The sequence below is a fragment of the Aplidium turbinatum genome, chromosome 1 (assembly GCF_918807975.1).
Source record: "Aplidium turbinatum chromosome 1, kaAplTurb1.1, whole genome shotgun sequence".
NCBI classification, from domain to species: Eukaryota; Metazoa; Chordata; class Ascidiacea; order Aplousobranchia; family Polyclinidae; genus Aplidium; species Aplidium turbinatum.
In genome coordinates, this window is record NC_137472.1 from 39,060,697 (window position 1) to 39,074,950 (window position 14,254).

General features: G+C 36.2%; 1 protein-coding gene across 1 annotated transcript; it reads right to left on the reverse strand.

Moving 5' to 3' along the window:
- Positions 1-1,473: 1,473 nt before the first annotated feature.
- On the reverse strand, positions 1,474-13,526 carry LOC145775808 (leukocyte surface antigen CD53-like). The gene is made up of 9 exons (XM_082587181.1): positions 13,438-13,526; positions 11,456-11,551; positions 11,166-11,279; positions 8,150-8,224; positions 5,292-5,396; positions 4,855-4,981; positions 4,254-4,342; positions 3,633-3,716; positions 1,474-3,237 (listed from the first exon to the last, which is right to left on the reverse strand). The coding sequence occupies exons 1-9, from the start codon at positions 13,504-13,506 to the stop codon at positions 3,169-3,171; spliced, it is 828 nt and encodes a 275-aa protein (XP_082443307.1). The 5' UTR covers positions 13,507-13,526; the 3' UTR covers positions 1,474-3,168.
- Between the last annotated feature and the right edge of the window lie 728 nt (positions 13,527-14,254).

A 14,254-nucleotide genomic window follows, 5' to 3' on the forward strand; every position in this document is an offset into this window, starting at 1 on the left:
TTTGTTATGCAAGAAATGTTCATGAACTTTTTTATAGTGGTAGGTGATGTATTTATGATGAGATTAAGCTGAAAGTTTTTTAGATAGCAATGTTATTTTTTTTTCAGCTGTTGTTTCATTTTTGAACGATCAGGTAGGGAGCCTTGAGTCACCTTGTGTTGGGACCTACAAGCCATGACAAGTGCCTGTGATAGTAGATGTTAAAGTGTCATATGACATCATTTTTTTGTTTTCACACCTTTCCATTAGGATATATCACAATTCTTACTTTTGTTTCGTTTGCAACTATTAATTATGCTATTTCACATGAAAATTCTGACAACTCATCCCAAGGAATCATTTGAAAATTCTCCATCGTTTATTTCAAAATTTAAAGCTTGGAAGCTGGCTTGAAGATTGATTTCACACATAAATAATACAACTATGTTTTAGAATTGTATTTTTGATATGGCGAAGTGATTTCTTTGCTAAAATACTACCTTTTTTGGCATCGCAATTGTGGCTTGTCGCTCCCCACATGTGGGGAGCGATAAGCCGCTTGGCGCGTGTTTGTTTTTGAGCGTAAATTAAACATTCGCTGAAATAATAACTTGTGCTTTTGCTGTAGAGTAGGTAGCAATACAAGGCATTGCAAAACCAATTTTTAGAGAAAAATATTGAGAAACCTAGAAGATATGCATCTAAAGGAAAAAAGTGGCTCGCAGGTCCCGACCTTCCCCTACTTTGTGCTTGCGTATGATGGCGTGAGTGTATGTTTTTTCCAGTGAGGACTATAATATGCTGCCAAGATATTTTAAGGAGATTTCAGGGGCAAGAAAGGTGGAAGTGGTTAACCTAGTTTGTCTTTTGTAAAGATTCTGAGTCTCACTCGCATCTCGGCAGCCGAGTGAAAAAAAGATTAAAACAGGTAGACGGCAGTGTTCAGTTTATTTCTGACCATCACAACAACAACAAAAAATACATGCCAAACATAGCAAAGGTCTAGAAAAAAGTAGAAGCTTTGTCTCTGCCATCAGACTGGCAACAATATCACACCACAAAACGCATTAACTGCCAGTAGCAGCAGTAGAATAACTTCTTGGCTTTGTGGCAGGGAAATAATCAACAAAGTGGAGCAATCGGTTGAACCGAATTTTGCTTTGAGGAAAGGCTTTACTTTACGAAGAGCAAATTATAGCTATAGTGCGTCGCTGCTGATAACCAACATGTTGGTGAACACGAGACGTGCTTTCACGTCTAGGGACGGTAGATACCGGGACGTGCAACTCCGTTGTTCCGCCAACATTAGAAGGGTTAATTACCAATTTGACATTTTTTTCACGCTTTGTTGCTCGCTTGTTTTCAACTAAAAACCTTAAATTACTTTAAAACCAACTTCATTTTTCTTATATAACTTATAAAATGTACATTATTTCGTAAATCAGAAAAAATCGTAACCCTTCTAGTGTTGCGGATAAGCCAAAAGCGGATGTAGTTGCGCATCCCGATATTTTACTGTCCCTATTTCACGTCACTTGCAGTTTGTAATACCGTGCTGCGACCTTGGTGTATCTAAAGAAGCTTCTTCAACTCGAGTTTATGCTGGTCGACACTACACTCGGCTGGTGGCAATATCACGAAAATGTACGTTTTTATCATCTGAATAGTGATTTATTGCAATATTTTTAGTTGTAAATAACAGTAAGAGTTCTCGAAGGTAATCACAATGTACACTACTCTTCCATTTGCAACAGTGCTTGATGATTGGCAAAAGTTTAGGACTTACAATCCTTATGCTATAAAACATATTCATTGCTTTGTTATTCAACATTAGGCCACTATCCGACATTTCAACAATCGCATCCACCCCCACGAGTGGGGACAAACACAAGTTTGGATGATGGTATCCCATAATTAATTGTAAATAACCGGATGCGTGCGTAACCGTTCAATCATTGTATTGCGTCATATCAATAATTTGGCAACAAATGTCACGTGGGAGATTGAAGAAAGCAAAAAAAGGTCATCAATATTTAGGCAACCCTAGATGCGATATATGAAGAGTGCCATCAACCAGTTATATAACCAATTAACCCGCAGCTGTACATTTGGCAAGTCACAAGCAAAACAACCACAATGACAAATTCGTATACTGAAAAATAATTAAGAAGTGTATTTGTACGCAAGTGCAGCAGGAAATATAAAACCGTACAAAAAGTTTAAGTCAACAATGGCAGAAAAATCATACATGGCATCACTGCAAAGTTTATTCATTTAGTCGCATTTTTATGCGAAACTTTCACTGAATGCACTCGGTAGTCGGTACGTAAAATAAACAGTAATATTGCTATATTGGTACAAATGACAATGCAATAATGATTCAGTAGCCACTTTTATAACAACGACGCACAAAGCAACATTGCAAATGATGCATTTTTATTTTGATAATACGGGTTATTTAGTAAGTTTTACACGATTTGGAATAATTGGAAAACTTTAACAACCGCATACAGCAGAATATACACAACAATTAATCATACACTACATAATACATATGCTTCATAATTGCAAATAAAACTGACCAGACAATTCCTAATCGACCGAAAAGAATGTTTGTACTAGTTTAATAAAGTAACAAAATCACGAACACAGTTTCATTTATAATAATAATAACAATGTGTTTTATTTAACGCTGCTCTCAACGCTATACAAAGCGTGCAGTGTCAGCGCAGCCGTATAGTGGCAGTCAAGCACACAATTTGAAAGCAAATATAACGGATTCTAAGCATAACAAATACGTAGCCTTGCTTGGTACGAACAGCACTGACCAAAATTTTAACAATACATCATACGGTTGTACGTAAAAAAATTGTACCAAATAACACATTTTCGCAAAAAAAAAAAAAATGACAGCACAGTAAATGCAAAACCATAACAAGAAACGAAGTGATTTACATTTCTTCCTGCATGATGGACAACCAAGTTCACAACGGCAGAATGGTATTGAGTGAGCATTGCACAAAAGCAAAATGATTCTAACACGATGTAACGCACTTAAAATAACAGCAGGCAAGAAAAGCGATCTGGCAATTTTGGAAGCAAGTACAACACCAACAGCGGTCAGTAACGTTTCACTAAGTAATAAGTATTCACTGCAATAATATCAATTTATTGCTCTCATTCGTCCAGTTAAAAAGTGTTGAAATGCAACCTCGATGCAAACTTGTACATTCGAAAGGACAGAACCATGGCAATGACCTAAGAGTTGAAACAAAGCAGTTAGAAGATGCAATTACAATGCGAATTGATTGTTTTTTATCAATCTACTTGACCTGTTATCTAAAGAGCCGGCTCAATAAGATAATAAGAAACCAATGGAGAACAACCAAATGAAATAGCACTCAAAATTACTAGACACTGTGGCAGCAAATCCATCGTTACAAAGATATGAGAAAATCTTCAAAATGAGCTTGTGAAACTAAAACAAAAACTATGAAAAGTTTACTTTGCTTAGTAAATTAGTATATTTTCAGATGTGTGTGACGTTACATGAACGACACTTATAATAACAAAAAGTGGTGTCACGTGATTCCAACAAGCACAGTCACTTATTGAGCAGCTTATTCTGAAAACATGCACTGGATCAAACTTACCTGAACAACGATGAGCAGTGCAGCCATAACTATAAATAAAACAAAATGATTGCTGATGAATTCGTCCAATTGATCCAAACAACCCTAAAAAAAAACATTATAAAAACACATGCAATACAGAAACCTACATGCGGCATAATCCTGTACGTTGTTGAACAGAATGTAAATTTGATCCTTAACAAATTTTGTCAGTGAAACTCAGAGTTTGTGTTGCTACAACTGGGAAGCATGGGATTGAAGGTTCTAAGCCGATTGTAATTTAACATCAACCAGGAGATGGATCAACTATAAAAAAAAGTGTCACAGTGTGTCGCGTTAGCTGAGTGCAGAAGATTAAAAAAAAGATAAAAGTAACAAAAAGTAAGTTCTTCATCGTATTAAACACTTAAAATGACTGAAATTATCCACAGCACCACACTACGGGTTGGTACAATACAACAAAAAGGATCATTGTCATTGACAGGAATCACCAACCACCAGCTCCGAGCTGTGGATCTAAGTAGATTGTATTGTGGCACAAAAGGGGAATTAAAAAAGTTTGAAAAATGATTAAACGTTACAGTTGCTTTACGTCACAACAAACACGTACCATATCCAATAGAAGCTAAAGACACAACCTACCACTTTGTTCAAGTCAGTCATGTCATAGCACGAACTCGTTGTCGATACATATCTGTTCCTTTCCCATCTACAGCAACTCTCAGGCCAATCTGAAACGAGACAAACAACACGCGTATCACAATTGATAAAACTAACTAAGTGAAGAAACTGAAGATGTGAACTGGATGGACACATTTTACAAAGTAAAGCAATACTTTTCAGACTTTAACCTTTCACAAAAGCCTCGCGCGGTTGACCACGGTCAAAAGAGCAAGGGTAAGTTTAAGCACCAGAATAACCCGAAAGCTACGCCGTGTTAGTCACTGAAACTTTGTTAAACAAAGCGAAAGAGCGAGCTGGGTAGTAAATAAAAATTTAACAATGGAAATAACACGGAAAATAAAGCAAACCCGAAACTGCACTAGCATGAGACTAGTGAAATGAAATGATATAAAAGTTGAAACAATAGGTTTTTTAAGAAGGCAATATCATGTTTATATACGCAATGATAAATGATCAAACCAAAAAGATCTGAATTTTATATAGGCCTATACATTATGCATTTAGTTTCGGTTAATAGGTAAACAACTGGAGGTACAACATGAAAACTGAAACTACTTACTTCTCATTTGACTTTTTCCATAATTGCGATACCAAAGGGAACCAGTGACAAGTTGACCACGACTTTCACCCTCTACGTTGGTGTGATTCTGATAACCCATCAACGTGTTCACACCACAACACTTGAACTGTGTAGGATGAAGCAGGCGTCAGTTACACAGTTTAACAATGCAGATGCATCGTAAGAGTGCGGATATTTTTACCATCTTTAACATTCAACTCACTACGTGGACAAAATAAACAGGTCAAAATGAAATAAATACAACTGAAAGTATTTGCAGTCGCAGGCTGTTTAGTGAACGTGTTTACTGTTTTAAATATTTGCTTTGTTTGTAAATCTATTATTTCAAAAGACACGCCTCTCTGTTCAGTAAAATACCATTTGAAAATAAAATAAACCAAGGTAAGCCGTGGATACTGGATATATAAGAATCTCACAGATATCTGTATTTCTTTCCATGCTTTAGATACATCGTCCGGTTTGTCATCACCAGCATATCTGCTCAATGTCTGAGTCAACTCAGTTGTAATTCGGCCATGTATCTGATAAAGCAACAGACATCGCATGAACAGATCTGATACTACAGCGAGAATTACTTTTCAATGTAGTTCCCAAGTATTCTGAACAGTATCATCACCAAGAAAAAGTTTAAGAAAAATCAAAATAAATGAAAACACAAAAAATATATCTGGTTGAATGTTTTCTTAATATGTATTGTAGCCTAGTATATATTCTATTAGACTGCTAGTTACGTTTTTAAAATATAAATTACTACAGAGCAGACAGCACAGCAAACCCGCTGTAACAAAACGTTTTCAAACTCAGGCAATAGTCTACAAAGTGTATATATATATATATAATAGGGTGCCACAGGCGCCCCTCAAAAAATTAAAATTTTGTCCGATACACCTGAACTTTTTTTTATATGTGACACTTGGTAAAAAAAGCATATGTGAGAAATTTTAATAAGTTTTGATAAAATTTGGACGTGCAGATTAAGTTTAAAGTTTTTAAAGGTAAATTTGCACAATTTCAATAGTAAAATCCTCTCTAGATCATCAAAACTCAGACATTTCTTCTCAGTTACGGAGTATTTGAACTTCGAACACTTTCTGGTGAACTTACTTACTAATTTACAATCGTACAGACCATGTGTCAATTGTATATGTTCAACAATTTATGAAAAATGCGTAAAAATATGAGGTTTCATGCATTATAAAAAAGGATCCATGTAAAGAAAATGCCTATTGAGATGAAATGTTGGGTCCACTGCTGCTTTCTATTTTGAGTTCTTTCCAAACATGCGTCAGTATTATCTATCCAATATGATGCCTGCATGCTGCCCAAAGTAGGCCTTTTCCAAGATAATCTTGTATTTGGATGTAGGCCGCAGTTTTGTGGCCCGTATTGCTACTTGTGGTGTCAAACACCATTGCAGCAAGACATGCAGTAGGCCTACAGTTCCAATTGTTTAACAATTCCATGCTTGCATTGGCTATTTGCTTTCCTTTTGGATCGGATGTTTGTGCAGGCAAATAAGGAACACCAAGCAGTTTTGAGCCTCCAATACCTGATAGTAATATCGGAAGCCTATCAACTTGCTTATTAGGGTTTGTTAGTGACTCCATCATTTTACCATCCCAATGAATGGTTCCAACTTCAGGAGGTACCCAACCTTTTTTAACCGCTTCAAAAATATTGAAAATCGTTTCAACTCTATACCTTTGAGCCGTCATGTAGTTTAAGTTTACGCGAATAGTTTCACCAGAACAACTCTTGATTAACGAGTGTAGTGTTGCAGATAATGCAGTTGGTGTTATTCTGTTTCGTAAACTTGTGGCCACTAAACCAGGTGATCGTAAAATGTCGTGTGGTACAAATATTGTGGTACCGGTTTTTACAACTCGACGGTGACTCCTTTTACTTCCTGTGGATGTAGAAGGCTCGGCAGTGTTAACTGCAGTCACTTCATCACTGGTATCATCGCTAGAAGAAAGCGAAATGTTACTTTTGCTGCTGGATTCAGCCTCTTGACGTTTTATTTCTTTTTCTTTCCTTTGCACGTCTGCTTCTTTTCTAGAATGGTTTCGTTTCAACGTCTTGCGCAAAGCATTGTCTCTCCCTGCCATTGACGCCTCTCTGGTAGTTTGCATGCTCCACAAAAATTCTTTATCTTCCTCAACCTCAATTGACATCTTCATTACATCGCGAGGCCAGGTCAAGGAAAGGTCAATTGAAGTTTCTTTTTAAATTCCTTAATCCTTTCCGATTGCTTTCCATCACTCCTATGGAAGCATTCGATCTGAATTTTGAAGATAAGACTCATTTCATCTCGAAAAGATTGAATTTTTTGAGCCACTTTTTTGGATGAATTGTTGGAATATTAGCTTTGTAGTAAAACGTTAAGATGTCCTTCACTGTCTCGTTTGCTGCATCTACTGATATTTGGATTTTCCTTTTCGTGGGATTTTGAGATTCAAGCTCCTGCTTAAAGGCAAGAAAGCTTAAAATCACTTGATGATAAGTTGGCAGTTTACTTCCCTTGATTTTCTGATCATCTTTCGTTGGAATAGTAGAAAGAAGAAGATACTGTTTCTCAGCATTCTGAGACTGGCTGTTCATTATTGTAATACTAACCAGACCGATTTGTAAAAGCACTACCGTATCAATTATCATTAGTAGAATAACCTAAAAAACAATACAACCATAGGTTTTGCAACATTATTAGCCTTTCCTGCAAGAAGCGAAGGTAACATAACCCTTTCTTACAGACAGGCTACCTGCCTTTCACAGTCACAACTTGCATGGGTTTAATACTAAGCTTTCCTGGGCGCTGCAACACTGATTCAACAGAAGAAGAAATACTAAAGCCATTATTCCAAGACCCTGAGTGAGGTCAAGCCAGCTATGTTGATTCAATGTTGCAAGATGGTGAATCAATGTAACAGGCGCGGAGCTGTCATGCTTGACCTCAATTGAGATCTTGACATACTGGCACTGGTCTCCTAACCTAATTCTTGAATTTACCTTGTTTCAATGTTGAGAAAAAGATGAGAAATAGCAAAAAAAACTGATGTTCAAACTAGGGAAATCCCCTAATTTTACTGTATTTCAGTTTAGACTTTCGTTTTCAATCTGCACATCCAATTTTTGTCCAATCTCAATCAAACTTTGCAAACTGCCTTAATATGTGAAATGTCACACCAGAAAAAAAGTTCAGGTGATTTCGGCCACATGAGGGCGCCTGTGGCACCCTAATATATAAGTAACAGTCGCTGCAAAACTTTTGACTTACTTCATTCTGAAAAACACTTGCAAAAATTGCTAAAACCAATTCAGATATAAGCAACATGGCCATCAGAATTCCAACCTAAAAAAATACTGTCTTGAAACAACCTTTAAAAAAAGATTAAATACAGTGACATGCACAAGGCTGAACACTGTTCAGTGTTCATGTTTATATACGCAATGGTAACTAATTACAGTGTTCATGAACAGTTTTCTTTTGGCACATCGGGGTACTAAATTGTGGAGTGAATTGGATGAATGTATAAAAAGCAAACAGCATGCTTTGTTTAAAAAACTTTATAAAGTTACCTTGCTAAATTCTTATTAAATATACTTGTTTAGTTAAATTATTTTATCTACATGTAACCTTGTATTTGTGTTCTTACCCGATATGATTTATTATATGCTCATGTTTTTCTAGCTGGTCTTGATCCAATTTCCTACTAAACCTCATAGGTTTCATTTCGTTTTCGAAGCTACTGTTCAATCATGCTGTTTATTAATTCAGCTCAGGCGCGGATTTATGGGGGGGGCCCAAAATTTTGTGAAAAATTGTATGTTTCCGCATCAAATGGTTTGATACGCTTCTAAACAGCTGATATTAGTCCCTCGGCATCACAATTGATGAAAATGGTTGTTTTAATGTCTATTTTCTAGCATATCGTATATGTCGTAGTATCATTGTTCATATCTGTTTAGCTTTTTCTTTCTTTTTAATTGATTTTCAAATTTTCTGCCCCCCCCGAAAAAAACTCTTAGATTCGCGCCTGATTCAGCTAATGTAAAATTTGTAATATCTGACGCTGCAAGTGCAATGTACGATGCCTGATGTCAGGCAGCACCTTGACTGGTTAACCGCAAGGTTGTTCGGTGCTGCCAGACCTTTCTATTACGATATTTTGATTTTTTATGTAATTGTGTTTCTTTTTCTCGACTCGTATTAGAAAGGCAAATAAACAAACATCTCTCACACAAAATGCGATAAAACGTAAAACACGGTATGATATTGCATATTGGCTATTATGCCTCAGATAAGTTCATTGTTGAGGTATTGAGGATACGTTAGGGGAAATTAAAATGCTGAATAATCAAGGCTAGACTTCATCAAATTTCTTTTCCACTTGTGCTATGCTATATATATAATATGTGGATGCCGCATCGATGGGCAATTGATAGAAAATTGTAAAAAAAAATGAAATAGTGGAAAGCATATGACTTATATTGTGACTTGTGGGAAGGACGTTGTCAATCAGAAAAAGTTGGAGTCCCTATAGTTAGGGGTGTTCAATTTCGATTTTCGATTCGATTTCGATTAACGTGATATTCGAAATTCGTTTTCAAATCGGACATATTCGAAATTATAGCCGCCCTTTCGGCTGAACGCGGTTGAAAGTAACGTGAGTGACGCGAAATCTGTCTTGTCGCATTTTGCAAGCGAAAAAAGACTTCGACGCATGCGCATCGTCGACCACGTCACTATCACACGTTCTCGCGGGTCCAACGGCCAGTCCTGCACACGTGCGTTGAGGAAAGTCGTGCGCAACGTCATTGTCTTCCACGCGCGTGCACTGCAGCCAACGGGAGGTGTCAGTTCTTCCGATTCCGATAGTCCCGACGTTGAGCCAACACAGGCGACACCATCAGGCGATGAGCGAAAACCACTCTGACGGAACTCTTCTCCATGGGCAGTAGGGTGGCTCGTTTTTGAACTTTTTTTTATAATTCTCTCGGAGTAGTGGGGAAATGGTGCCAATGAGTGAGAAAACGCTAATAACAAAATTTGAGATTTGTAAAAAATTGTCTTCAGCCTCCTCATGGGGCCCAAAAATCGAAAAATGGGGTCAAAAACGTAATTTTTTTAAAAATATTTTTAGTTTGAGTAGATACAATATTGTTATCTAATTAACCTAAGAAAAAAAATTGGCGTCATTTGAACTATTCCTTCAGCTTCCTCACAGCTTCTGAAAATTTTCATTTTGCTGAAAATTTCGCATTTTTGTTTGTGGTTACATAACTACAAACTTCGTCAGTGACGTAAATTCAAATAAAAGACGTCACTTTTTCCTACCAAATTAACCCAATTTCATTAAAAAATCACGCAACAGCTCAGGGCAGATCTATAAAGAGAAATACAATGATGTTTTTTAGCTGGCAAAATGTCTAACGCAATTATGTATCATGTAACCACCCACAAAAATGCGAAATTTTCAGCAAATGGAAATTTTCAGAAGCTGTGAGGAAGATTTCCTATTTTATGAAGCAAAAGCTTGCTTCTGGGCAAGCTGATCCGCTTTCCTGGTGGAAAGCAAACGAAGGCGAGCTACCGCTGCTAAAAAAGCTAGCCGAGAAGGTGTGTGTGATTCCCGCAACCTCGGCTCCAGCGGAGAGATCGTTTTCAAAAGCTGGCCTGACCGTCACGAAGCTGAGATCCCGATTGACGGGTGACCATGTCGATCAGCTTGTGTTCTTAAACATCAATATGGGCCTGGAGCTGTAGACGTTATTTTGTGTTCTTTTTTCGCAAATTTTCATGGCGTTTTTTCGTGTTTTCTAGCGAATTTTCATGGCGTTTCTTTCAATAAAATCACATTTTGCAGTGTGGTGAATAGTTGTGATATTCGAAATCGAAATTGGGAAATCGAAAATAAACTGAATTTCGAATATTCAAATAATCGAAATTGAACACCCCTACCTACCTATAGCACAATGGTCAATTGGTCATAGGCTGCTGAGCAGAATCTATCGCAGAAACTATTTCAATAAATAAATTACATCAACCTAAATAGGACATGTTCATTGTAACTCAAGCTGATGCTAAGGGCGGTCTCTAAACATATTTAATAAAACTTACTACAGTACGGTATAGCAAAGCAACAGCAAAATTTTGTCAAACAGGTATCTTATACACTACAGCTTAATGCAACCAAACTAAAGATTATTGAAATAAAGTAAACTAAACATAATAATTCAATCAATCCACAATGACTCTTTTTGAAATACAATAAAAGTAACTAAATACCCACTGATAATAAAACACATTTATTGTTGCTTAATGTCCCCAGGCAGCCAACCATAGCCAGCATACAAATGGTGCAAGAAATTCCAATAACAACAAATGACATGCGATTTACTTGATCCTAAAAAACAAAAATAAGGTAACCCTTATTTTTAAGAGCTCAAACTGCAGTGGTAATTTTTTTATATTATAGCAAAGTTGTAAAGAGTTGTGTTTACATTAGTTATTCATATCATACACAGCAACTCGAAACAAAAAAGACAGACAATACTATTTAAGAAATGACCTGTAACATACCATAGTTAAATCTTCTGCAGAAATAAAAATTGCGTGTTTGGTTCCAGGGATAGTTATAATCCAAACGCTCAACATCAAATAGAAAATTCCAAGTAACTGAAATATTAGCAAAGTTGAAAGGTTAAGCGAAAAGCTTAGCGATAGTCAAACTGAAACTACGGTATTTGAAATGTTCGGCAGGTTTATGGAGATGAGGCCTTAATCACAAATCAGATAATGGTTTAATTCCTTTCAAGTGGTTGAATGTCAGTGGAGAGCGAGCCATGTTCAGGGAGTGCTAGTGTACAGCTGCCTTTTGTAGAGTGTAACTGTAAATGTCCATCTTTTAATTAGCCTATACTTTAACCTGACATGGTGACTGAAATAAAAAAAGATTTGTGCTTTTCACAATAGACAAAATATGGTTTAACAAGCTGAGAAATCATCACGATTAAAGTGCAGTTTCAATCTTGAGAAATCAATCATAGACTGGGACCACATTAATAAATAGTTTGAAAACAGATTTTTGAATATCCAACTATTTTGTTTAATATATTATAGGCAGTGGCTATTTGACCGGCTCCGGTCTTTGAATCTGAAACACTATTTGACCGGTCATGACGTCACTACATAAGTACTTTTTTCTTTCAAAGCAAAAGACGATAAGCGCGTTAAGTTTTAAATTCAACACGTTTTCTTCAACTGAGTCCGTGGCGCACACGTAACGTCTCGGGCTGCCATTTTAGAGGGAATGAGTTCGATACTATCCGGAAGCGTTCTTTTTTTTTTCTTTTTTTTTAACTACAAAAAAATACAAACTGATATGAATGAATCAACAAGTGAATAAAAAAGCTTCAAAACGAATTAAAAAAGTTTTTTCTAGTTTTTATTTTTAACAAATTTCTTTCATTTCTTAGCACAAATTCTCTGAAAAAATCACACCTTCTAATAGGCTGTAAGATTGCGTTTCGCTGAAGTCCGAAGTTAAAAATTAAATCCAGTCTCATTGTCGCACAACAATCAGTCAAGTTTCAAATCATCATCTCAACCAACCCTTCAAGACAACTTTCCACTTTTAAAAATTTAGTTAAAAAAAAAAAAAAACGCTTCCGAATAGAATCGAACTCATTCCCTTTAGAATGGCACCCCGAGTCGTTACGTATGCGCCACGGATTCAGTTGTAAAAAACGTGTTGAATTTAAAACTTAAGGCGCTTATCGTCTTTTGCTTTGAAAGAGAAAAAGAAAAAAGTGCTTATGAAGTGACGTCATGACCGGTCAAATAGTGTTTCAGATTCAAAGACCGGAGCCGGTCAAATAGCCACTGCCTATATTATACTGTACAAACGAATTTATTTTCACATGATTCAGTTCAATCATGAACAGGTAAAAATCGATTTTGATCAGCAAGCAGCCAGATCAAAATCGATTTTTGCAAGCTATCAGCAAGCAGCTAGATCCTCTTCAGTTAAGCTTATTTAAATAGAATCATTTGAATAAGCTTCTACTTGTATTTGAATGAGCCTAACTGAAAATGATTTAGCTGCTGGCTGATCAAAATCGATTTTTACCTGTTTATGATTGAACTGACTCGTGTGAAAATAAATCCATGCATATTACAAGACATGCAACCGAGTCATTCATATCAAGTATTGTTGTGGGTTTGACACATGTCAAAAGATATTTCATTTTCTTGACTATTTTGTTTATTATTTTTTCATACAGTAATAACAAACCAGCACTTTATGGAAATGAAATGTTATAATATACAAGGCTTTTTACACACAATGTTATTGAACTAACCCTAAACTATAATTGAGCTTTGTTTAATAGAAATTTATTTCCACCGCACTAGTTTCTATGCATGCACAATTACTAGGTACTTGTAGTAAGTCAAAGTTCCATTTGAACAATAAAGTCTAGCATCACACTTAGAATTTAAAAAAATAGTATATATATATACAAGTGTCAGTTTGACTTCACATCATATGTTATCATACTTACCAGGAAAAAGACATGGCATAAAACCAAAGCATACCTGGTGCAATTTACAGTACCAGAATTATAATGCATATTGAGTTCTTACATTAACCTGGCAAAACAAAAAAATCATACAGAATGCAATTCAACAGCAACATCATTATGTCACGTGCTCAGTAGGGTGGATCGAAAAATCCAAAATTTTTATTTTTCTAAGCTAGTATGTCAAAAAGGTGCGAAATACCGTAATAACATACATGCAAATTTTTTTTTGGTTTTGACAATTTTTTGATCTCCCCCGCAAGGTTTTATTTTCCTAATATTGGGTTGGAGAAAGTCTCCCACAAAATTGGTCAAAAGCATAAATACTGTGTGACTCACATATTTAGTTGGTTAGATCTATGCTTGTGCTTTTTAACGATCGCAAATTTGTTTAAATTAAACAACAAATCAATAAATGGGAGACAATTTCCTTCTGGTGTGTTTCATTGCATTTCCACCCCGCACTTCCTCCTTCATAATAGTCTATTCCAATGTGTCTGACGTCATCATTTTTTCTGGTTGTCCAACAGTAGGGTGGAGTGAAAAAAACTTTTTTTTGAAATTCAAAAAAAGGGGGGTCTAGATCCCTGACAAATTGGCAAAAAACAACAACAAAACTGGTTTCGGGGAGTTGCACCCCCTATTGGCCGTGCTACCCCCCATTTTATGGGGGAGTACCCCCAAATTTCTCAAATCGGCTGTAACTTTGGAACTGCTGGTGCTAGGAACATGAGTTTGGTATCAAATGATGCAGAATCATCATATTTCTATCTGCTCTAAGAGGACTTTTTGCCTTAAT

Excerpts from the sequence above, each read along its gene's own strand:
- LOC145775808 (XM_082587181.1), bottom strand. The coding sequence starts at position 13,506 with ATGCATTATAATTCTGGTACTGTAAATTGCACCAGGTATGCTTTGGTT. Across the intron at positions 3,717-4,253 it reads TGACTGACTTGAACAAAGTG|GGTTGTTTGGATCAATTGGA; the intron begins GTAGGTTGTGTC and ends GTTTTTTTTTAG. Across the intron at positions 3,238-3,632 it reads CACTGCTCATCGTTGTTCAG|GTCATTGCCATGGTTCTGTC; the intron begins GTAAGTTTGATC and ends TTCAACTCTTAG.